The sequence below is a fragment of the Electrona antarctica genome (genome assembly GCF_951216825.1).
Source record: "Electrona antarctica genome assembly, chromosome: 16".
Taxonomy (NCBI): domain Eukaryota; kingdom Metazoa; phylum Chordata; class Actinopteri; order Myctophiformes; family Myctophidae; genus Electrona; species Electrona antarctica.
The window spans coordinates 9,612,751-9,638,900 of record NC_136797.1 but is presented as its reverse complement, the minus strand read 5'-3'; the positions used below and the strand labels follow the sequence as shown (position 1 = coordinate 9,638,900).

At 44.4% G+C, this 26,150-nt stretch overlaps 1 protein-coding gene across 2 annotated transcripts in view; it reads left to right on the top strand.

The window, feature by feature from the left end:
* Positions 1 to 26,150, top strand: part of fcho2 (FCH and mu domain containing endocytic adaptor 2) — a 111,035-nt gene that overhangs the window by 48,232 nt on the left and 36,653 nt on the right. For both annotated transcript variants that reach the window (XM_079525195.1, XM_079525194.1), the window contains exons 7-14: positions 512 to 610; positions 8,310 to 8,406; positions 18,664 to 18,708; positions 20,742 to 20,814; positions 22,297 to 22,327; positions 22,773 to 22,829; positions 23,012 to 23,074; positions 24,432 to 24,611. In XM_079525195.1, coding sequence (XP_079381321.1) covers positions 512 to 610; positions 8,310 to 8,406; positions 18,664 to 18,708; positions 20,742 to 20,814; positions 22,297 to 22,327; positions 22,773 to 22,829; positions 23,012 to 23,074; positions 24,432 to 24,611 — 645 coding nt within the window. The remainder of the gene's footprint in view (positions 1 to 511; positions 611 to 8,309; positions 8,407 to 18,663; positions 18,709 to 20,741; positions 20,815 to 22,296; positions 22,328 to 22,772; positions 22,830 to 23,011; positions 23,075 to 24,431; positions 24,612 to 26,150) is intronic.

Sequence of the window (26,150 nt, the reverse complement as noted above, 5' to 3'; positions counted from 1 at the left end):
GTCCATAATTCTTTCTGACCCCTCCCCGAAAAGGCCTGTCCTGACCCCTTCCCATCCATATATTTATATATTATTATGGATAATTATTATGGACTTAATTCGTCTCAACTGCTCAAAACGAGTGTTTGGAAACCGTATGTTAAAAGTGCATGAGAATGCATTACGAGTGTGATTATGATGCATTGTAGACCCAACCTTAAAGTCTTGAAATAATTGTGATATTGATTTGAAGTCTCATCCCCAGCCCGCACAATTTCTATTTTAACCCATTTTTGGCGGGAACCCCTTTTGGTGTTTTAAGCATCATGTTATGCTTTAGCTGTTGAAAAATAGCAGATCTACAAGCTGTCATGATTTAGAAGACATTTGTTGAATCGTCCTCAGGCCTAAATGGGTTAAAGTCTGAAAATGGCCCATATGTGAGATGTCCGTGGTGTGACACCGCCGTACAGCCAAGTGTATAATTATGCTGTACATGAAGAATTGACTCTTTTCTCGTTTTTCTTTTCAGAAATTTCAGGACATTGAAGAAAGCCACATCGTGCACATGCAGGAGATCATTCAGTCATACGCACAGTCTGTGGAAGAAACACATATTCAAATAGGAGAGGTGAGCACGCACGCACGCACGCACGCACGCACGCACGCACGCAACACACACAGGTTTGTTTACTTGTGATGAGGACATAAGCATTTTACGCGTGCATTGAAAGTATAGCTGGAAAATAAACTGGAAAAGAGCAGATTTACAAGCTCACAACACATTCATTGTGAGCTTATAGCTTTTCATGTCACAGTGTTAATTTCGGCGACTGAAACTATGACAAAAAATGTACGCCGACGAAAACGAAAACAAAATAAAAACGAAATAAAAACCAAGCTATGATTACTAAAACTAAATGTATTGACAATTTTGTCAAACACAAATGTTAGGGAGGGACTAGTTCCATTTTATGCTTGGTTCTGTGCAGGTGTCAATCTCCAAAAATAGCCGATCTACAAGTTTACCCCAATCTGAATCTTGGTCATTCAAATGGCCTCACAAGTCTCTGTTTTCTGAAATTCTACTACACTGTACACAAGTATATAGTGATACAAGTACACACACACACACACACACACACACACACACACACACACACACACACACTACACATTCCTGTGGGCGGGGCGGGTGTCTAGTTGACCTGACACCACGCTCGGTGTGTGTCATGTCAATTAGTGTCGCCTTTGATCTGCGTAATCAACTAACTGAGAGACAGGAAGCGTTCCATTCTGCCTCTGATAGCGATCGAGCAATTAAAAACTGATCAAAACTCTCCTCTCTCCACCAATCCAAACGCAGCGATGCCTTCCAGCCGTCACTTTCGACGGTACATTTTAGATTTCCGTTTTTCTAGTCATCGTTGCTGTGTCCAGGCAGAAACCTCTTGTCTCCATATTTAAACTTTTTGTGTGTGTATGTTCTTTTTTCCGTAACTGAATTTCCTGCTTCGTAGTACAGCGTCACACACAAGTAGCAGATCTGCAAGCTCGAATTAAAATATCTATAGCTGCATATTTTCACTAGTTTTATGTAACTCTTGTTTTATGAAGTACGGCATTGACTTACAAAAGCACATAAAAAAAGATGTCCGACAGCAATAATATTTGAGTCCTCTGAAAGGTTTTAGTTCTCGTCTAGTTTTAGCTTTAGACAAAATACATGTATCGGAATTTTCTTAGTCGACTGGGTCTAAATCTACAGTCGATTTAGCCGACAAAAATGCAACGGGTTTAGTGAAAAAGTGTAAGGCATCGTTTTAAATCATTCTCAAACCTGCATTCTCTTCTTTTTCTTTTCTTTTTTTTTGGTAAATATTTGTTTCCATTTGTGGACAGTGCAACTTTGCACCCATTCAGTGGGTCAATAAATGGGTCAATGTATTTAACCCATTTTGGGCGGGAACCCCTTTTGGTGTTTTAACTAAGCATTATGTTATACTTTAGCTATTTAAAAATAGCAGATCTACAAGCTCATAGCGCGCCACCGAGTGGCGTGCTATGAGCTTGTAGGTCTGCTATTTTTGAAAAATCGTGAAAATGCGGCACAAATCTTTGAATATATTCTTTCAGAGCGAACGTTTTTTTCTTTTTTCGACGTCAGGCCTAAATAGGTTAACTGTGTACATTCACTTCTCTAATCGCTACAGTTCAGTGGTTTGTTTTGCTTGCATTGTATTTCACGTTAACATAAATACACCAGCCTTCCTGACAACGACATTTCAGTACTTTTACCACCCCTGCACACGATCACTGTGCTGTCCATTTTATAGCTGCTGCTACAGTGCCATCTGTGTCCACAGGGGGAGACAGAGCTCCACCATGAGTAGCTGAGGTCTATAGCTGAGGCCTGTGCAAGGTTAGGTTAGAGAGCAGAGTGGTGTAGACTAGCAGAGTGGCGTCATTGAGGGGGCAGAAATCAGCGCACAGGCGATAGTCAAGCAGAGCTGGAGTGTGACAAGCTGGAGTTTGAAATGCATTGATTTCAACGAGAGCGGCGCAAATATCAGCAATTTTAGTCATGTGTGCAACATGACAACTGTCTTAAAGTATTGTACAGTGACAACTAAAGTCTCTGTGAGGTTTATGTAGTACTATTACTAACAAACTATCTAAAATAAAGGAATTTAACCCATTTTGGGTGGGAACCCCTTTTGGTGTTAGCATTATGTTATGCTTTAGCTATTAAAAAATAGCAGATCTATAAGCTCATAGCGCGCCACCGAGTGGCGCGCTACGAGCTTGTAGGTCTGCTATTTTTGAAATATCGAAGAACGACTGACATAGAAACATAACTTTTTCAGAAAACTGTCGGGATGTAGAAGACATTTTTAGAATCTGATCTTAGGCCTAAATGGGTTAAAGTGTTGTACAGTGACAACTAAAGTGTCTATAATGTTTATGTAGTACTATTACTAACAAACTATTTAAAATAAACGGATTTAAGGTCATTAAAGCTGGGCTGTTGCCTGAGTCCAGTGCATTCTGCCAGCTTCCGGTCCTGCAGGACTTTGTCACTCTTCAGCTCCCCATAGGCCGACCCTGATAGCCGCACGGAGCCGCCATTGGACTGGCCTCATGAAGTGAACGGAGATGTCCTAACTCTCCAAAGTAAAAGCACTAACATCTTTCAAAAGGTGTCAAACCTATTCGCAAATGGAAGATCTTGTGAGCTGTTTTTCAGCCAAACATTTGGCTGAAAAACAGCTTAAAACAGTGTTAAACGGCTCTATATTCCGATAGTAATCATTGCTATTAGACTAGACGAGTGTTTGTTCAGTAACAGGAGTCTACAGTACGTGTCTCTCCAGCTCTGTAGCCAGGAGGACTAGCGGCCACTTTGTGGAAGCTTAAAGAATACACAAACAAAATGACACACAAACATCTGCACGCACGCACGCACGCACGCACGCACGCACGCACGCACGCACGCACGCACGCACGCACGCACGCACGCACGCACGCACGCACGCACGCACGCACGCACACACACACACACACGCACACACACAGTTCATCTGTGAGTAATTCATGGCATTGTGTAACCCTAATCCTTGGTTTATGGGATATGTTTTTTTCCCCTGTGCTTCCTAATAAGAAGCAGCCTTTTCTCAAATAGGATATGTCAACTTATGAACCATAAATAATTGGACATCTTTGTATATTTCAGCAATATGCTTTGTATATATTTTTTAGATTATTGTTATGATGATGATACAATCCTACTGTAAACTAAAGAAACGTGTGTCTGTATGGAACCGTGTTTTCTGCTCAGTGGGTTGACTAGGTCAGTGGTTCTCAACCAGTGGTCCAGGGACCACCAGTGGTCCTTGAAGGGGGGTTCTGGGTGGTCCCCAGCTAAATGATGGAGAGTTGGTAACCTTATGGACCCTTATTAGACCATTAACTCTTGTTTCATTTTACCCGTAAGGGTCCATTTGGGTTCATTTTACGCTCAAGAGTTAAATATTTGTTAAACATCTGCATTTCTTAATTTACAAGAAGTCTACACAATTAGAGAATGTAGAAGATTTTTTATTTGGATCAACGTTTGCCTGTTTTCTCTCTTTTCTTATCCAACAACAACAACAATATTAGAATATTGTTCTAATAGATCCAAAACGTAAAAATCTCTGGCTCAAATAATGGCCCTTGATATGAAAAGCGTTGAAAACCACTGGACTAGTTGATGTGAACTTTTCCACAGACATTGACCATTGGCATATCAATATTTCCCCAAATTTACGCTGTTTATTAGCGTGAGCGATCCTCGCAGACTGTGGGATCTGTAGTCCTGATTGCAGTCCCATAGCCCGGATGGACGTTGGGTGGACATGGACTAGTGTATTATTATGATGTATATTATTTTGTAATTCATATTTAAGTTATATTATTATTTGTATGACAATTTATTGTGAACTAAAATATCAGGATCGCGACAGCCCTAGTGTATGCTGGATGTAGCCGTATACGTCAGGAATACACTGAAGATCATATCATATCATATATCATATCATATCATTCTAGAGTGTACACATGGAACCAAATGGACCCCATAACATTTGGTTCCATGTGTACACTCTCAGAGTGTCTCAGAGGAGACACCAAGAACCGCTAATATAATACTAGCGATGCTGGATGCATTTATAAACTAATAACTCGTCCAATGTCGTTCTAGGCGAAATGTCGTTTTTTTAGCAGAGAATGAGTTAAGAAGTCTTCTTGACAACGTCTCTCGTCACAGTGTTGTCACTCAAATAGGAATGAAGTGTGTTTGTAAGTAGGTTGACTCGATCACAACCTACTTCTGCTCTGCTTAAGAGAGTGGGGCCGCCGCCTACTGTACACTTAGAGTATATATTAATAGAGACTTCACCGGATTTCTCCTCCCATTCACTTGCATTAAGTTGCTCAAAAGCGCATGAGGCGATTTCACTCCTCCTTCCGGGTTGGAACAGAGTGTATTCTGGGATGGATTGCCTCAATAACATGAACGCGTTGGCCGTTGACTATCATTGCGCCATTTGCACGCGTTCACGTATGAAACATATAGCGTTCACGTGTCATGGGCCCAATAACATGAATACCAAATTCGGCCACTATGTCCATTTCGCCTCAGGGTTTCCTCCCGGTGCCGTCTCTTTTTTTTACATTTATTTTTATCCCACGATTTTGTAACCCATTTTTCTCCGCCAACCTAGTCCCCATATATGGGGGAGAGCAACGGACTTGAACTCATGCTCCCTTCATGCCTAAGTGTCCCAAGTTGCTCCTTGGTTTACGTCCAACCAGTGTCCCTGCTTGGACGTAGCGCGTGGAAGGAACACGTTATTCCAACCAGTTCCTTTCCCCTCCATCAGGCGCCCCGGCTGGCCAGGGGGCGGCAGTTTAGAGACCAGGATTACTGCATGTTTTTTTGTGAGGGTACCTACCCAAGGGGACACGGGGAGAACATGCAAACTCACTCCACACAGAAAGGCCCTTTCGCCAACCCCGCCTCGGGTATGGGCACTGATAACGTGGAGTAGAGAACACGCCCCCAGCGGGAATCGAACCCAGGACCTTCTAGCTGTGAGGCGACAGCACTACCAACTGTGCCACCGTGCCCCTCCGGTGCCGTCTCTATTAATATATACTCTAAGACTGTACGTCACACGGATACAACAGGAAGTAAAGTGGAGATGGCGTGTGTGTGTGCTCTATTGTTTGTCTCGGGCTGACTCGCACACACACAGAGACAGGTGTGAGTGGCGCTATGCGTGCCTCTGTCTGTCGACGAGGCAGATGCATGTTTAGTGTGTGTGAGGAAACGTTAATTAAGCTGGAGAGGAGGTGTGCGTGTTTACGTATGTGTGTGCGCGCGTTGCGTGTATATGTAGATGCATATGGAGAACATGGCATGTATGAGATCACCTCCACCACAGCAGCCTCCCTCCCTCCCCATAGCACTTGACAGCTCGCGTGTGGCTCACACACACACACACACACACACAACAAGGAGTGTTCCTTCTGTCTCTCTCCACGGCAACCGACCACATCGCCCCCCCTCCTGTATATCTACCAAGGGCTAATGCACTCCACCTCGCCACAGGGACACTGGGGGTGGGGGGAGAGGGGGGGCTTCCAGTATCACGCACATCATCCACAGTAAATGGTTTGGTGGGATGGCACAAAGCCACTTCCATGTTGTTCTTCAGTCCCATGTCTATACATATATATCCAAGTCCACCCTCCCCCCCAGTAAAAACACACACATACGTGCACATAACTGCACATTTCCAAAACAAACAAACAAAACAGAATCCTATCTTTTTGGGCACCTGGAGACCGGGACGGAATGATGGCAGAATGTATTATGTAAGCATGTTGTCTCCATACATGACTGTTGGGGGGGGAAACGGTGCTGACTCTGAGCAAAACCGCTGGACCGATTAAGCGACAGCCTTCTAGTGCGGTACTTAGTTAGTTCTGGTGTAATGATCCATAGTTTCCTTTCATGGCTGTTTACATTCGAGGGTCGCCGGTCCTCTGGAACGGAACAGTTTAACGTCATGCCCAGGACATGTGCGGGACTACCCCTGGAGGATAACTTAATAAACTACCTTCCACATTTAAAAAAAATATATATATTTTTTTTTTCTTTCACATCGTCGTTATCGGGCAGAAGCGTTGTGTCTCGTGGGGCGGCGGTAGCTCAGGAGGTATAGAGCGTCGCAGTCCCGCCCCCTACCATGGACCAGGAAATGATTCTCCGTTCATTTTCCTCATAGACATTTCAGAAAGTATTTATTTAAAGACGTTTACGCCGCGGACAAAGCCAACTCGAGTCGTGACAAATCATGACAACAAACACAATTTTTTGGGCCGAACAAATAATTAGAAAGAAGAAAAAAACGGCAGGTTACAACACTTTTTTTGTTGTTTTACTTCTTTGTAATTATTTGTTTGGTCCAAAATATTGTTTGTGTTGTCATGAGTTGTCACGACTCGAGTTGGCTTTGTCCGCGGCGTAACCGTCTTTAAATAAATACCTTTTGAAATGTCTATGGGAAAAATGCATTGGGATTAATTTCCTGGTCCATGGAAGGGGGCGGGACTGCGACGCTCTATAGAGTAGCCCTATTGGAATCTGAAGGTCTGAAGGCTTCTCCTCCTGGCTATGTGTGGAAGTGTCCTTGAGCAAGGGCTCCATTTTCGTCACCGCTAAACCCCTTATCCCTAAACCTCTTTGCCTTTTTTTTTTACTATTTTGCAAAACATTTTTGAATAGTTAAAATGGCCAATCTACAAGCTCACAACGTGTCAATGTAGATTAGCTAGTTGAACTATTCAAAAATGTTTTTCAAAATAGTAAAAAAAAAAAGGCAAAGAAGTTTAGGGATAAGGGGTTTAGCGGTGACGAAAATGGAGCCCGTAGTCTCTGAATCCCTAAATGCTCCCGGTGAGCAGGTTGGTGCCATCGGTGTGTGAATGGGTGTTTGTGAGTGGGTGAATGTGAATGGGTGTTTGTGAGTGGGTGAATGTGAATGGGTGTTTGTGAGTGGGTGAATGTGAATGGGTGTTTGTGAGTGGGTGAATGTGTGTTTGTGAGTGGGTGAATGTGAATGGGTGTTTGTGAGTGGGTGAATGTGAATGGGTGTTTGTGAGTGGGTGAATGTGAAGTACATTGTAAAGCGCTATAATAAATGCAGTCCATTTATTATTCCATTTATCTCCATGTTTCAACGTTTTTTCTTTTTCTTCCTTTTAAAATGAATTCCCTACTGGCCTACTTCCTGGGACCACAGTGTCACACAAAATCCTGTATCCTGTATTATTTGAAAGCAATAGTGCACCTTATGCACATTTGTCTCTTTGTCTCAGTCTGTTGTCTCTCCTACTGGTACCAACATCAATACAGCATGGAATCTTATCCAACGATAACAAAATATTATTTAGTTTTGTAACAAAATACTAAATGTCATCAAATGCTCAAATGCCAAATAAATAAATGGGCCTTGATATGAAAGGTGTTGAAAACCACTGGTATAGAAAGAATCACACCCGTGTGAACTGAGTGGTGTAAGGTCTTATATAGACTGATCAGCTGTGGTCTGACGTAATGAAATCACACCCGTGTGAACTGGGTAACCATAGCAACCGTGCTCATTTTTTGAGCACAGACAGACTAACAAAGCCAGTTGTAGGAGTGGTTTACACCACTCAACAAGTTGATGAGATGTCCTCTTTGTGTTGATGAGATGTCCTCTTTGTGTTGGATGCTGTAGGTCCACAATGAGTTTGTGAGGAACATGGAGAACACGTCGGTGGAGAGCCTGATCCAGAAGCTGGCAGAGAGCAAAGGAACCGGGAAGGAGAGACCAGGTGAGCTGTCTGGTGTCATGATCGAGGGCGGCGGTGGATCAGGGGTAGAGTGGCCGGATGGTAACCGTAAGGTTCCCAGTTCGAACCCTGTGGGCTCCCCCAGAGTTAGTGTCGAAGTGTACTTGAGCAAGACTCTGTACGGTCCCGATGTGCTGGTTGGTGCCTTGCATGGTTTCCGCCGCCATCGGTGTATGAATGTATGTGTGAATGTAATGGACAATCTATGTAAAGCGCCTTGGATAAAGGCGCTATATGAATGCACCATTTATGATCCTGCTGTAGTACAGTGGTTTTCAACCAGTGGTCCTTGAGGGGGTTCCAGGTTGACAAAATCACACCTGTATGAACTGAGCGGTGTGTGTGTGTGTGTGTGTGTGTGTGTGTGTGTGTGTGTGTGTGTGTGTGTGTGTGTGTGTGTGTGTGTGTGTGTGTGTGTGTGTGTGTGTGTGTGTGTGTGTGTGTGTGTGTGTGTGTGTGTGTGTGTGTGTGTGTGTGTGTGTGTGTGTGTGTGTGTGTGTGTGTGTGTGTGTGTGTGTGTGTGTGTGTGTGTGTGTGTGTGTGTGTGTGTGTGCGTGCGTGCGTGCGTGCGTGCGCGCGCGCGCGTGCGTGCGTGCGTGCGTGCGTGCGTGCGTGCGTGCGTGCGCGCGCGCGCGCGCGCGCGCGCGCGCGTGCTGCTCAGTGTGAATGGCCCGGCTCTAAGCAGCAGAGTCAATAGGTCGTATTCTCTCTAAACAGCAGAGTCATGGACAATAGGTCGTACTCTATACAGACATAGGGACGGACAGACATCGGGACACACATTAACCCATTCTGGGTGGGAACCCCTTTTGGTGTTTTAAGCATTATGTTATGCTTTAGCTATTGAAAACTAGCAGATCTACAAGCTCGTAGCGCGGCACCGAGTGCCGCGCTACGAGCTTGTACAGTAGGTCTGCTATTTTTGAAAGATCGTGAAAATGTGGCGCAAATCTTTGAATATATATTCTTTCAGAGCGAACGTTTTTTTTAACTCAAATCTTTGCTTCTGGGGGGGGGGGGGGGGGGGGGGTCCCTGGAACAACATATTTTCAGATGGGGGGTCGGCGGCCAAATACATATATTTTTGGGGAGTCCTTGACATGAAATTGTTTGAGAACGACTGACACATAGAAACATGAGTTTTTCTGAAAACTGTCAGGATTTCGAACACATTTTGTAGAATCGTCCTCAGGTGTGCAACGCTCATAAAAATAAAAAAAGCGAACCAGTGCTTTAGAGTGTGTCTGAGGTCAGTGTAAATAGAGAGGGGCAATTAGAGAGGGAGGGGGGGCGTCCATCACAGTCGACCCCAGTAATGTGCTGTAAAGGTAGGCAGGCTTGGCATTCCTTTCCATTCCATTTCAGCCGGGCCAGGCTGGCTAGGCAGCAGCATGTGACACGCCAGAGGCCTGAGTTATGTATACTGGGTTGGGTTGCACGCCCGGCGTGTTGCATGCCCTTAACCCTTTTTGACCTGAGATCAGATTCTAAAAATGTCTTCTACTGTAAATCCTGACTGTTTTCTTGAAAAAGCTATGTTTTCTCAGTGTTCTCAAACACTTTCATGTCACTTTTCACGATTCTTCAAAAATAGCAGACCTACAAGCTCGTAGCGCGCCACTCGGTGGCGCGCTACGAGCTTGTAGATCTGCTATTTTTCAATAGCTAAAGCATAACATAATGCTAACACCGAAAGGGGTTCCCGCCCAAAACGGGTTAAATAGCAGACATGCAAGCTCACCGTGCTCCACTTTCGGGACGGGCGGCGAGCTTGTAGATCCGCTATTTTACTGAGCACGACATGCACCGGCACGCAATAACTGAGGCTTAAAGGGACACTTCACGCGGTTTGCACTGCAGCAAATCACACAGTGGCGTGCACAGATAGACACTAGGGGCTGCTAGAGCACCACCTGCCCTTGCCCTATGGACAGCAATGTGCCCTTTAAAAAACAAAGAAAAAAAACATTTTTTTTATACAGTGTACAGTATGTGGACCATGGTGACATTGATCAATTCTTGATAAAAAAATCTTCTAATATATTATTTATACCCCAAAATCTCACACTATTAAGGCAACCGGCCGGTTCCACGCGCTGCACAAGGTGCCCTTTTTTCACTTGAGCACCTGCCCCTCTAAATGTCTGTGCACGCCACTGAAATCACACCTCGGTGAACGGTCTATAGGAACAGTCTAACATCACTACGCGAGGTGATGAGTCCTGACACACTGACACAGAGATGCTTTCCTTATCCTCAGGCCTTCATCGAGGAAGGCCATGAGGAGCTGGAACGCGTTCCGTTCGTCAAAGTTCTAAGAAGATTCACCCGTCCTTGTGAGGTGCAGTCAGTGTGTGAGTGTTTCTATAGGCTGCCCACCGCCCTGTGCTTCCATGGTCCTGCTCACGGGGTCAGGGCTCAACTATAGAACTCTTGTGTAAACTTTGCCATGCCACAGTAATCAAGAGAAAACACCAAAGCCTACTTAAGACTACTTCCACTTCTATCCCTCCTCCTCCTCCTCCTCCTTCTCCCCTGCCTCACTCACTCTCTCTCTCTCTCTCTCTCTCTCTCTTTCTCTCTCTCTCTCTCTCTCTCTCTCTCTCTCTCTCTCTCTCTCTCTCTGTCTCAATTTCAATTTCAAAATGCTTTATTGGCATGATAAAATATGTTCTACATTGCCAAAGCATATAAGAAAACAAATGTCAACATTGCGCACAAATGTCAACATTCTCTCTCTCTCTCTCACACCATTCTTTCACCTAAGATCAACGCATAAATCAACGCATCGCTATCTACCTTTTGATCTTTTTGCCTATAATTTCTCTCTCTCATTTCATTTCAGAAAATGGATTAATTAATTAATCAACTATTTTCTGAAATGATCAATTATCATGAACTTTTTATATACAGTAATCGATTAGTTTGATTAACCGTTGAACCCCATAAAGAAGGACCCCTCAAATCTTTGAAGTTGTTGTTGTTGTTGGTTGACAGTTTGACACTACGGCGGTATCACCTCATGTTCCACCTCCTCCGCTGTGTTTGTGTGCACACAGAGCGCTGACCCCTGTCCGTCCGTCCGGCGAGCGGTGGGCTCGGCTTGTTGGGACAACACATTTAAAGGCTTAGAAACGGTTAGAGAATTCCACTTGGTATCAAGCTGTTCATTAGGGATCACACAGCAGTCTCAGCCCTGTCAGGAAAATAACCTGCCTGTCCCCTGATGACACAGCAGAATGGAGGGGGGGAGGGGGAGAGAGGGGGAGAGGGAGAGAGAAAAAGAGATGGGGGAGAGAGACAGAAGGGAGAGAGAGGGAGGGAGGGAGTGAGAGATGGAGAGAGAGACAAAGACAGGGGCAAGAGAAGAGAGAGAGGGGGTGAGGGATGGAGAGAGGGGGAGGAGAGGGACAGAGAAGAGAGAGAGAGGGGGGGGGGGGTCAGAGAGAGAGAGGTTGAATAAACTTTCTATGCGGAAACAATTCCAAAGTGACACGCTGCGAGGCGGGGGGGGTTGGAGGAGGGGGGATGGGGGGGGGGTTGGGGGGGAGGGGGGCAGTGTTCACTGATATCCAGCTGAGCTGTCAACTGGCGAAGGGCCAGACACGCAAACCCTTCCACCCCTGCCCCCCGTCCCCCCCCCCCATCCCCATCCCCATCCCCTCCCCTCCCAGCTAGCGGCCATGTGAAGCATATGCAATTTATTAAAAAAAACAATCCTCCACTCATGCGTGAGCGCATGCTTCCCTCTCCTCGCAGAGAGCGTTTAGAGTGAATAGAAAGCCATCTCTTCCTGTGTAAACAGAGTACGTCCCAGTACACGCAGTCTGTTTACGAGACGTCCCAAACAGTCCCCCCTGTCTGCAGCACGCACGTTTAGGTAAGATTGGCGTGCCTGCCTGCCTGCCTTGTGTTTATAGACTTATTATCGTAGGTGGTTTAGCTTTGGATGATTTTTTTGCTTAGATCCACCGTTTGGGACATCCTGCCTTCAGGCACACATGACTCTGTTCTCTTCTCTTCACTGTCTGGGGTTTATTTCAGCTCTTGTTAGGACATCTCAGAGTCTGGGCAAAGTAACTCACGTCTCACAAATCGTCCCATCATCTCGCAGGAATCTGCAGATGGGTTGTACAATTTTCCAGTAACTTAAGAGACATTAAAGAGTGGGTTTAAGCAATAAACCCGGGATTTCACGTGTGTGGCATACATTGGGCTCCATTTTCGTCACCGCTAAACCCCTTATCCCTAAACTTCTTTGCCTTTTTTTTTACTATTTTGCAAAACATTTTTGAATAGTTAAAATGGCCAGTCTACAAGTCAAAGAAGTTTAGGGATAAGGGGTTTAGCGGTGACGAAAATGGAGCCCATAGTGTTAAAAATATATCTACTTTTGGTTTAGTGACATCATTAGCTGATGCAACAAAGCTGAGGTCAGACTCAAATGATTATGCTAATGTTTGTTTATTCTTCTTCTCTAAACATACCGTGCGCTTCATTAAGTACCTGCTTTTGTGTGTGCGTACGTGCGTATGTGTGTGTGCATGTGCGTGTCTCTCTCTGTTTCTCTCACACACACACCCGCCTCGGTCACGTCGCTCTCGTGGGAGAAAGTTCTTGAATGAGCCTTGTTGCCTTTGTTTTGATTGGAGCGGAAAACACACACACACACACACACACACACACACACACACACACACACACACACACACACACAAACGGGCATTCGTGTCAGTGCTGTGTGTGTGTGTACTCACTGGTGGAGAAGAGCCCTGATATTGCACAGTAGAGTAGCTTCGCTCGTCCGCCGGTTGTGGGTTTTTTTACATTATCCACTCGGCTTGGCGTGATGCGTGCCTCTCGTGACTCTACGCTTGCTTGCGCTTCAGCCCCGGCCATGGCATACGGCGATGACGGAACAATGCCGCGATTCTTGCTTAAGTTGCTTGCTTGCTTGTGAGTGGGTGAGTGAGTGGGTGAGTGAGTGGGTGAGTGGGTGAGTGAGTGAGTGGGTGAGTGAGTGGGTGAGTGGGGGAGTGAGTGAGTGGGTGGGTGAGTGAGTGAGTGAGTGGGTGAGTGAGTGGGTGGGTGAGTGGGCGAGTGGGTGAGTGGGCGTCCCCATGGGGAAGACCCCCTGCTGCTTTTGACCACGGCTACTGTACTGTATTTACGTTGTGGAGCTAAAATATCATTAGCTTTGTTTTTTCAGGTCAAGGCATGTTGGTGCATCGGGAATATCGCCACGGGCCCCCCTACCCCCATCTCTCTATCTCTCTGTCTCTCTCTCTCTCTGTCTCTCTCTCGTCTGCTTGTACAACACAGTCTGCGTGTCCTGGCGGTCATGCATTAGCTTTTAAGAAGATAAACACAAAGGCGAAGTGCTCTAAAGCGGGCGCTTTTCGGGACAGACCTTTTCTCTTCTCTCCTGTGTGTCAGTGTTGGCTTTCAGCGAGGTCACACAACTGCACAATAATTGCTCCATCGATGCTCCTCACAATGTAAGAATTATAGAAATAATAAACAGCTGTGTGTGTGTCTGGCATTCAATAGACCTAGTGACGTGGTTCTCAATCTTCGTCACATTTAGGATCCCCAAATTAAAAAACAATAATAATTATATATATATATATATAGCCACAGAACCGCATTTGAGATTATTTCGTGCCAAGGATCCAAATACAAGAATTTACTTAAGAACCGTTAAGAACTGGAATCGGTACGCAGAACCGGTACCGGACTCACAAAAATCCTAACAATACCCATCCCCGGACCCCCATGTTGTGAAGACAAAGCATGGAACGTGCATATTACTCTGAAACTGTATATTAAATAACTTGGACCGTACGGGTCCAGTTGGTTCCGTTCGTACAGTATTAGGAGTTACTGTGAATGAACAGCTAGGATTTTACTGTGTAAAGTCTGTACAACACATGTACAAGTTTACAACCCCACCGCATTTAATCATTATAACAAATAATACATTTTAATGAAATAGATACATTTTTTGGGGGTGAAATTTTTAAGTTTTGTTTTTAAAAACAAAACAGTGAAAATAGCCCGCCTACAAGCTCACAAATGTGTCACGATAGAATTATTGCCTACCAAAATAATCGATATTCGTAATTGGCTTAAGCATTCATTCAATGTTTTCTTGCCTTTGGTTTTGCCACGGCTTTTAGTGCATGCATGTCTGTGTGCGTGACTGCCGGTGTGTGTGTGTGTGTGTCTGTTTGTAGCTTTTAGTGTGTTTGTGCATCAGTGCGTGCGTGTCCGTGAGCCCAATGCGTGTGTGTGTGTGTGTGTTAGCTAACTATCCATCACCTTTTTAAAGCCTGTGTAAATGTTTGTGGTGACGCGCTGTGAGCGTGACGCTCCAAGTGCAATGGCTCCGAGCCAACCTATGTATTATTGATGAGCAGTAAATTAAGTGTGAACGCTGTTGGCTGCTGTTGTTGTTGTTTTTTGTGCAGGTTCTGTTCAATATGCATCTAATTGTCTCTAAAAGAATCAGGTTCTGTTCAATATGCATCTAATTGTCTCTAAAATAATAAAGCAGCTGTAGTTTTTTTTGTCTTCGTGGTGCTTGACTTGTGAGTGTTTGACCTTTTCGTATTTGTTTTGTTTTGCTTTGAGTTTAACCACTTGATCCCTAAGCGGCCATGTTCTAGGCAGGTCATAATAGGCGAAAAGATATGGTGCACACACAGGGGCGGCGCCTGGGGGAGAGGAAGAGGGCCAGGTTTAGACCCCTGGGGGACTCCGGTCAGTGAAGTATATAGGGTTTAAGACCCCTGGGGGACTCCGGTCAGTGAAGTATATAGGGTTTAAGACCCCTGGGGGACTCCGGTCAGTGAAGTATATAGGGTTTAAGATCCCTGGGGGACTCCGGTCAGTGAAGTATATAGGGTTTAAGACCCCTGGGGGACTCCGCTCAGTGAAGTATATAGGGTTTAAGACCCCTGGGGGACTCCGGTCAGTGAAGTATATAGGGTTTAAGACCCCTGGGGGACTCCGCTCAGTGAAGTATATAGGGTTTAAGACCCCTGGGGGACTCCGGTCAGTGAAGTATATAGGGTTTAAGAGGGCCAGGTTTAGACCCCTGGGGGACTCCGGTCAGTGAAGTATATAGGGTTTAAGACCCCTGGGGGACTCCGGTCAGTGAAGTATATAGGGTTTAAGACCCCTGGGGGACTCCGGTCAGTGATGTATATAGGGTTTAAGACCCCTGGGGGACTCCGGTCAGTGAAGTATATAGGGTTTAAGACCCCTGGGGGACTCCGGTCAGTGAAGTATATAGGGTTTAAGACCCCTGGGGGACTCCGGTCAGTGAAGTATATAGGGTTTAAGACCCCTGGGGGACTCCGGTCAGTGAAGTATATAGGGTTTAAGAGGGCCAGGTTTAGACCCCTGGGGGACTCCGCTCAGTGAAGTATATAGGGTTTAAGAGGGCCAGGTTTAGATCCCTGGGGGACTCCGGTCAGTGAAGTATATAGGGTTTAAGACCCCTGGGGGACTCCGGTCAGTGAAGTATATAGGGTTTAAGACCCCTGGGGGACTCCGGTCAGTGAAGTATATAGGGTTTAAGACCCCTGGGGGACTCCGGTCAGTGAAGTATATAGGGTTTAAGAGGGCCAGGTTTAGACCCCTGGGGGACTCCGCTCAGTGAAGTATATAGGGTTTAAGTGGTGAAACCGTTAATTGCAATATCTGTCATCCTCACTCCGCTTTGACTGAATGAGGAACCTGCTCACTGGTTCCATCACGTCTTGTCAGGTTAGGGCCAAGTTGAGCGCGCGTGTGTGTGCGCGTGTCTGTGCGTGTGTGTGTGTGTGTGTGTGTGTGTGACTGTGCGTGTTATCTCATTGGCTGTTCTGGGACGTTTGAGATTGTGAAATAATTTGTACTTAAACACTGTTTAATTGTAGTCGTGTGTGTGTTTGTGTGTGCGTGTGCGTACTAGGGTTAGTTGTGACTTGTGAGCAGCGAGCCTCTATCTAATGCTCTCATCTAGAGTTTTCATTGCTTTATGAGCCTGATAATTCATGTATCTAAGTCAGTGGTTTTTCATGTGAAGAACCCATACATTAATGATTTTGCCGCGTATTGTGCGTGCGTGCGTGCGTGCGTGCGTGCGTGCGTGTGTGTGCATGTCATTGCAGAGTGACTCTACGACAGTGGTTTTCAACCATTTCATATCAAGGCCCTTTTTTCAGTATTTGAGCCATGGACCACCATTGTGGCCAAATTTTTCATGACATATGAAAGCAGGGAATCATAGCTTCAAATTGACATATTGGTTGTTCAGTTTGACCCAGCAGTTTTGGAGATATGGCTTACAGAGTAATGTCTTGCAGAAAACAGCGAGTTAAGAAAACAGGCTTGAATTGTTTCACTTCTGTGAAGAGTCTGCCTGTGCTATTAACTCATTTTGGATAAAACATTTAAAAAAATAGTTTTTCTCTGATGAAAAGCTGGAGGTTGTGCGATGGCAGGCTCTCAGGCAAATCTGTCACAATGAGGTTTTTGCCTCAATTTAGCCTCAATATTGTGTTATTGTTGGATAAGATTATTGTCCACAATTCCATGCTGTGTATTGATGTTGGTAGGAGTGATTACAGGCAAACGTTGGTCAAAATAACAATTCTTCTATTCTCTAATTGTGTGTAGATTTCTTGTAAATCAAGTAATGCAGATGTTTAACAATAATAATTGAACTCTTGAGAGCGTAAAATGAAAACCAAATGGACCATTTGTTTTCATTTAACACTCTCAAGAGTTAATTTAGACCTGAGCTCGATTCTACAAAATGTCTTCTAAATCATGACGGTTTTCTGTCATGTTTCTATATCAGTGGTGCTCAATATTTCATGTCAAGAACCCCAAAAATTATATGTATTTGGCCGCCGACCCCCATCTGAAGATATGTTGTTCCAGGCAGGGACCCTCCCAGTAGCAAAGATTTGAAAGAATATATATTCAATGATTTCAGGCACATTTTCACGATTTTTCAAAAATAGCAGACCTACAAGCTCGTAGCGCGGCACTCGGTCCCGCGCTATGAGTTTGTAGATCTGCTATTTTTCAACAGCTAAAGCATAACATAATGCTTAAAACACCAAAAGGGGTTCCCGCCCCAAAATGGGTTAAAGATCTTTAAGGGTCCATTTGGTTACCAACTCCCCATCATTTAGCTGGGGGACCACCTGGAACCCCCTCAAGGACCACTGGCTAAACGCCAGTGTTGGATTTCGTCGACTAAAACTAGGACGAAAAATGTTCGTCGACTTCCTTTTTTCACTGAGGAAAACTAAATTGAAACTAAATGAAAACTAAGCTATGGTGACTAAAACTAAGACTAAATATACTGACAATTTCGTCAACAAATAAAAACTAGACTAAAATGTTAGGAAGGGACTAGTGGACAAGAGATCCAGTATAAGTCATTTTACACTTGGTTGCATGCTGATAATCAGCTGCAATAGCTGATCTACAAGTTCACAACGCATCGCAGCGCGACACGTTGTGAGCTTGTAGATCAGCTATTTTCAGCAAGTGTAAAATCAGTCATTACGACGGCATCAAGGCCCGCCAAAACACATTTTAGTCGACTAAATCAACCGTAGATTTAGGCGACTAAAATCTTATGACGTTTAGTCGACTAAAACTAGACTAACAGTAAAACATTCCAGGTGACTAAAATGTGACTAAAACTAAATTAAAACTATTCAAGAGACTACGACTAAAATCAAAATTTGCTGCCAAAAACAACACTGTCTGAAAAGCACTGCTGCAGAACGGTAGAGTTGTTCTGCCAGTGTCTCGGTGTCACGTCAGTTTGGTGACGGTATGAACGCTCATACCAGTTGACTCTACAATTGACCCCCTCTGCCCCGCGGGATCCAAAACCCAGCCATGTTTGTATATGCTTTCCATAGAGCACGCCTGACTGGCGTTTGTGTGTGTGTGTGTGTGTGTGTGTGTGTGTGTGTGTGTGTGTGTGTGTGTGTGTGTGTGTGTGTGTGTGTGTGTGTGTGTGTGTGTGTGTGTGTGTGTGTGTGTGTGTGTGTGTGTGTGTGTGTGTGTGTGTGTGTGTGTGTGTGTGTGTGTGTGTGTGTGTGTGTTCGTGTGTGCGTGCGATCATTGCGTGATGTACAGTCACAGCATTCTCAGCGGTAGGCCATGGAGGTCCTTTCCAGGTCAAACAAACTATAAAGGATTATTCTTGTGTGTCTCTTTTAGGACCCATCGAGTTTGAGGAGTGCAACGCATCTATCGCCACTGAAGGTAGGTGAAAATGTGACATCTCGTTAACCCATTTTGACCTGAGATCAGATTCTAAAATTGTCTTCTACATCCTGACAGTTTTCTGAAAAAGCTATGTTTCTATGTCAGTGGTTCTTTGATTTTTCAAAAATAGCAGACCTAGATCTGCTATTTTTCAAAAGCTAAAGCATAACATAATGCTAACACCAAAAGGGGTTCCCGCCCAAAATGGGTTAACATACAGTAGACTGCGTAATCCATTTACGATAGATTCCACGACACTCATTCATCTTCATTTTTATTCCTGGTTAAAAATGCTACTTCTGGCTTGGGCTGGCCTAGCGGTTCAGGCACCTAGGCTGGTAATCTAGCCTGACAGCGTGTCGCGGGTTCGAGTCCCGATCCCGACGACCTTTGATTTGCTTTGCTTGCTTGTCTTCCCCCATCTCTCTCCCCCATTTCCTATCACACTACTGTCTAGTCCAGGGGTTCTCAACGTTTTTGGCCGGGGACCCCCGAAAATGCTTTGGCAACGTCTCGGGACCCCCGCCCCGCCCCCTCCCGACCCCCAATATAAATTGACTGCTACAATAACCTTAAACCATTTTGGGCGGGAACCCCTTTTGGTGTTTTAAGCATTGTTATAATTTAGCTATTGAAAAATAGCAGATCTACAAGCTCATAGCGCGCCACCGAGTGGCGCGCTACGAGCTTTTTTTTTTTTTTTTTTTTTGAAAATAATTTGGGCACCCTAAAATAATTTGGCGACCCCCCGAGGGGTCGCGACCCACGGGTTGAGAACCCCTGGTCTAGTCTACCTATATCAATAAAGGCATAAAACAACCCCCAAAAATATCTTTAAAAAAATGCTACTTATTCAAATTAAACCGTTATGAGAATAAAAGCTGCAGAAACGGCTGCTTCTCCCAATAGTTTCATGTGCAAAAACAGTACATTTGGACCATGAACGGTGAACACTAGCATCCATGTCATAATGGGTGACCATGAACAGTGAACACTAGCATCCATGTCATAATGGGTGACCATGAACAGTGAACACTAGCATCCATGTCATAATGGGTGACCATGAACAGTGAACACTAGCATCCATGTCATAATGGGTGACCATGAACAGTGAACACTAGTATCCATGTCATAATGGGTGACCATGAACAGTGAACACTAGCATCCATGTCATAATGGGTGACCATGAACAGTGAACACTAGCATCCATGTCATAATGGGTGACCATGAACGGTGAACACTAGCATCCATGTCATAATGGGTGACCATGAACGGTGAACACTAGCATCCATGTCATAATGGGTGACCATGAACAGCAGGCCCGGTTCTTCCTACAGGCCGACGAAGCAGCGGCTTCGAGCGCCATGGGGGAGGGGCGCCCTTACTCTGTCCCAACTCTGTCTGCCCAGTGTCCCCCCAGTGCCCCCCCAGTGCCTCCCCAGTGCCTCCCCAGTACCTCCCCAGTGTCTCCCCAGTGCCCCGCCAGTGCCTCCACAGAGCCTCCCCAGTGTCCCCACAGTGCCTCCCCAATGGACCCCCAGTGCCTCCACAGTGTCCCCACTGTCCCCCCAGTGCCTCCACAGTGTCTCCTCAATTTTTGGGACAGAGTAAAAAAAGAAAAAAAATATTTTTTTATTTTTTGAGGGGGGGGGGGGGGGGGGGGGCGCCGCGAAAAATCCTGCTTGGGGCGCCAGATTGCTCAGGACCGGCCCTGATGAACAGTGAACACTAGCATCCATGTCATAATGGGTGACCATGAACAGTGAACACTAGCATCCATGTCATAATGGGTGACCATGAACAGTGAACACTAGCTTCCATGTCATAATGGGTGACCATGAACAGTGAACACTAGCATCCATGTCATAATGGGTGAGCATTCGGGGAAAATAGAACCCACAGACTTAACAACTTACACTTTAATTTTGTTCTACTTTTCATGCTAAAAGATTTAAAGTTACGATAGTTCGGAGATACAAGGTTTCTGTCTGACGGTACCGATCATACCTTGCTGTGTTGTGTGTTGGAAGGTGCCAAACCCAGGAAGAGGAAACCCTTCGCCATCCCAGGCAGAAGAAAAGACACTAAGGACACAGACTCCACGTGAGTGGAAACCGTTACACCTAGTGGTTCTCTCAACCTTTTTTGGTTTTTTGGTTCAGACCTAGCCTCGGTACCCAGGCTTTTATTTTCGTTCGCATTCGGCTCAAAAATTAAAGCCTGTGGGAACGAGACACAATTCTTGGTCTAGGAGTGGGAGTGAACTACAGTGCAGATAGGGGGCGTCGCTCGAAATAATGGTGGCGTCAGTTTTCTCTGCTGTTTTCTACCAGGGAGGGGAGGGTGAGGGGCGGAGGGGGGCAGGGGCGGGCACTCAGATCGGTGAACCAATATTGTACAGCGCTTGCTCCATGCGCGTCCGCCCCTCTAGACCAGAAAGCACGCTGGCTGGGCCAGGCTAGTTCAGGGCCTGCTTCAAAATCCGTAAAGAGGCAGCCCTCCCGGCTGCCGTGTTAAGTGCTCAGAAGGGTTGGCCTCCATTTTTAAGAGCTGAGATGTTCATTTTGATGATCAATCAATCGATTGATTCAATTTTGTTTCAAGGTTTTAAAGGTTTCATGACATTCCTTTTCATTTATTTTTATTTTTCGGTTTTCTTATAGGTTTTATGACCTCAATTACACCCACACAACCTGCACTTTGAACATTCAGTGGATTTTCTGTGGTCTGTGGTTTTCTCTGTGTGTTCTGAAGCCTTTTATAAGCTACAATGAAAACAGGCAAAATCCCTCAACAGTGACATCTGCTGGCATATTGCTATGTCATATATACTTCTGGACACAGCACAGCCAGAGCACCTGTTTGAGCCAGAAAACCACAGAAAATCTACTGGATGTTAAAAGTTCAGGTTTTTTGGGTGCAATTGAGCTCAGATAACACAAAAAAAGGAAAGAAAATTACAAAGACGTAGTATGCTGCGGTAAAGTTTTGAGGAAAAAAAGCATATACCGTATCGTCTGCTAATCATTGAATCCATTGACCACATGCAAGCATATATCCTATACGTGTGCATGTCGTGCATTGAATAATTTTGGTACCATCTGAAAACACCTTTTCGTCACCGCTAAACCCCTTATCCCTAAACTTCTTTGCCTTTTTTACTATTTTGCAAAACATTTTTGAATAGTTAAAATGGCCAGTCTACAAACTCACAACGTGTCAATGTAGATTGGCTAGTTGAACTATTCAAAAATGTTTTTCAAAATTGTAAAAAATAAATAAAAAAAAGGCAAAGAAGTTTAGGGATAAGGGGTTTAGCGGTGACGAAAATGGAGCCCTTAGGGCCTAGATTACAGCACTGGTTTTAGAACTGTGTTGCTTGCTGGAACCTTAAATAGAGTTTTTTTTTGTTTTGTTTTTCAGTTGGCAAATTATTTTCAGCGAGCAAACACAGCCATATGGAGACATAATTATAAATGAGTCTTTAGGAGTAGTTTTAGTTGAACACATTATTTTCCGTTCCGTTATTTTCTACATTTCATTAAAATATATATAATCTGTTTTTTTCTCTCTCTCTCTCTCCAGGGAATCGACTGAAGTTGACCCTGCTGTTGGTGTAAGTATACTTTCGTCTTCAGAGAAACTTCTGGATTTCATAACTGATTTTATTCTTCTTTTTTTTAAAGATTTGTTTATTGACAATGTACACATTATTGTCAGAGATCACTTTACAGAATAACATTTTTAACTGATTTTATTATAATATTTTATCTTGTTATACTGTATTAATTGTCTTACTACTTCAAATGAATTAATTTATGTATTATTCTTATTCTTATTCTTATTACTTAGTATTAAGACTTCTGACATGTATTTTACTATTCTACATATAACTGAATTGTGTAAGAAGAAACAGTCCCTATTCTTCTGTCTCAGAATAACATTTCTAATTCCTAATTTTGAGACACTGTATTGAACAGTTCAAAAGGATTCATGATTATGTATTAATTCACTAATGTACATATAATTTATCTCTCACCTCCCTGTTGTTGTGGCTACAGAACACTGCCAATGGAGCTCCACCAGGCTTCTATGGAGCCATTGACTTCCAGAATGCTGTAAGCACGCACGCACGCACGCACACGCACGCAAGTTCTTGTATCAAAGTGCCAGATAATTTAAAGGAAAATATCCAGATAAAAACGGCATTCTGACACATTTTCCTCTCTGTGAATAGATAATAGAGTGCAAACTGTACATGAATATACTTTTTGACTGTATTTATTTGTTTCTCTTCTAGAATGTCCCCCAGGTGGATGCGGAGGGCTTCTGTATCAGACCAGAAGGAAATGAAAATAATGATATCCTCTTCCATTGGTCTTTTTTACCATTTTTTAAAAATGTTTTCCTCTTATTTCCTTATTAATAATTTATCTTTGGGGTTCATCTCTCTCTCTAAGACATCAATACATATTTATTCCTGTTTGTTTTCAAACAGTTTGGGGTGGCTTTGACAAGAAGTTAGAGAGTTTTGAGAACCTATAGACTAGAGCAGGGGTTCTCAACGTTTTTGGCCGGGGACCCCCGGAAATGCTTTGGCAATGTCTCGGGACCCCCGCCCTGCCCCCTCCCGACCCCCAATATAAATTGACTGCTACAATAACCTTAATAATAGAGACAATACACCATAAATAAATACTAAAACCAGATATAATCATTAGGGAATGTGTATGCATGTACTATGTGTACTATATGTAAACTCTTCATTTCCACTTTCCAGCCATTCAGTTGCAAAAAAATATATATTTGGCGACCCCCCGAGGGGTCGCCACCCACGGGTTGAGAACCCCTGGACTAGAGCGTCCTGACGTCACTCGCTCATCCCCTGGTTCACGGAAGTTTTTCTCTATGGAGAATAACATCTTAAAATCGTCTCATATGAGAATTGTGGTCCAAAACTAAACAAAGTGTCTTGGCGATATTGTCGGGGAGGTGTCTCTCTATCGTTTATGATAGTCAGTCACTTATATTTGATACAGTGTTTCTAGCGAAAATGTAAACTAATTCAGCAGCAGTAACATTGCTGCAGCTCACCGCTCCAAGAGATGGGTCAAATGCGGAGAACAAATTTCACTGCGGTAACGTGTGTGACAAATCGTACGACTGTGTGTGACTGTGATTAGTGTTTTCAGTCAGTTGATTCTTCATATCCAAAATGTTTCAGTCGTGGTATTTTCATTTTGCTTTAGTACATTGGTTCCCAAACTCTCCCGTCTCCAGATGATTCGCTTATTGTGCAACATTGTTTTCTCACTGAACACTAAACAAACCAACAGTGTTTGTGTATCTGCACTATTTCTAAAGTTTCAATGTAAGCACATTTAATACCTTTTTAATACCAAATTGGCTAAATTGTCTTAATATTATGAGAGAAAGATCAAGGCATGCATTGTGAAAATAGCCGAACTACAATCTCACAACAACGCCTCGCAATGCAAGCCATTGTGAGCTTGTAGACCGGCTGTTTTCACAATGTTTTATCTGCGGAATCGGGTCAAACTAAATGTCATTCCTCAACTCCAACAATTCCAAGTGCTTGTCAGTTCAGTTTTGTGGGGGCGGGGGTCACAGCCTGAAAACTGTAAAGTTTGGAAACCCTTGCTTTAGTAAAGGCCTTACAGTAAGTGTCATGACTCCTTAACCAACGTGTGTGTGCACATGCCAAAGAGAATTCCTTCTACTCGTCGAGTGACTCGGAGGACGAGGACGAGCCCCGGAAGTTCCACGTGGAGATCAAGCCCGTCCAGCCCAACAACGGCACGCACCAGAGCCGAGCCACCATCGACGAGCTCAAAGCCTCCATCGGAAACATCATGCTGTCTCCACCTCTCTCCTCCACGGTACGTTGCGGCCTTATCCCGTCTACACCTGTTAAGCTGTATGTGTATATTAGCTACTTGGAACGATGCAAGTTGGAAATGCATGCCCCGCCCAGTTATTACTTGCGCGAGCAGAGCGCACAAGTACTGTAATCGGCTGCGTATGTCGGTGGCGTCGCTCGGCCAATCAGGGATTGTGTATTTTTGGGGGACCCTGTCCAGAGGCCTTTTTGGGGCGGTTCTGCACAACCGTGGGTCCGAACGACTCGACACCTGTGGGGGTGTGGAACGCGTGTGTCGAATTTGAAGTCGGTGAGGCGAACGGTTCTTGAGTTACGTGGATTACACACGTACTGTACGTACAGACAGACATCTATCTATCTATATCTATAATCTATAAATGCACCAAGTCTCTGTCTGTCTGTGTCCCTTTAATGCCCATATGTGGAGTTCTTTGTCAGCATGCCCAAATATGGAGTCTATGCAGATGTCAGAACAACATTGTAATGTCAGAACAGGTCAGCTCCATATATGGAGATCTAGGGGTGATCAGGTGTGTTCGATTGGCTAATTCGGGCCCTGTCCAGAGCCTTTTGTGGCGGTTCTGGACAACCGTGGGTCCCACGGTGGTGTACTGTGGAACGCGTGTGTCAAATTTGAAGTTGGTCGGGCGAACGGTTTTCGAGTTAATGTGGATTACAGATGTACATACACATCATGTAGATAGATATCCTCGATTTGCCACTCACTTTATGCATGCTCAGATCCTCTATACAATACTTATATTGTGGTGTCACTGTTGACGGCGAGTCAGTGTATCTCGTGTGTGAACTTGTAGATCTGGTATTTCTGTGTGAGCAGGACACCATCCTCAGTTCACACCAGTTGGACCCACTAGTCAGTGTGTGCAAACAGGAACCTGTTGCTCTGCTGTTTGTTCTGCCGTACCACCACTAGGGGGCAACAGCACAATGTCAAACAAACATGTTCATTCATGGAAAGACAGTTCTCAATGCAGCCACAAACTCTATAGTTTACAATGTAAATAATAATAATGATGAAAATGATAATAATAATACAAATAATAATAATAATTGTATTTAATGTGCATTGGACAGTTTGAGATTTGAGAGATTAATTAATAAAATATAGATAGGCCTGGAAGTGCAAAAAAATACAAGGTTTACACTCTGCAAGGTTTGTGATTACGACGAGCTATTTTTTCTTTTATCATAATTGTTGCTTTTTTTAAAGTTTAGGGAAAAAAATACACACACTACACGCACGCACGCACGCACGCACACACACACACACACACACACACACACACACACACACACACACACACACACACACACACACACACACACACACACACACACATCAGTGAATGGCATGCCGCAGCCTTCAGCGTGCTCCAGCGGGGTCATAAGGCGTTGCTTCCTCATGCCTTATGAAGGAGCCTCCTCTCCAGTCAACTTATTTCCTCGTTCAGCAGCCTTCCTTCCTTCCTTCCTTCCTTCCTTCCTTCCTTCCTTCAGTCACTCAATCTGTGCTCCG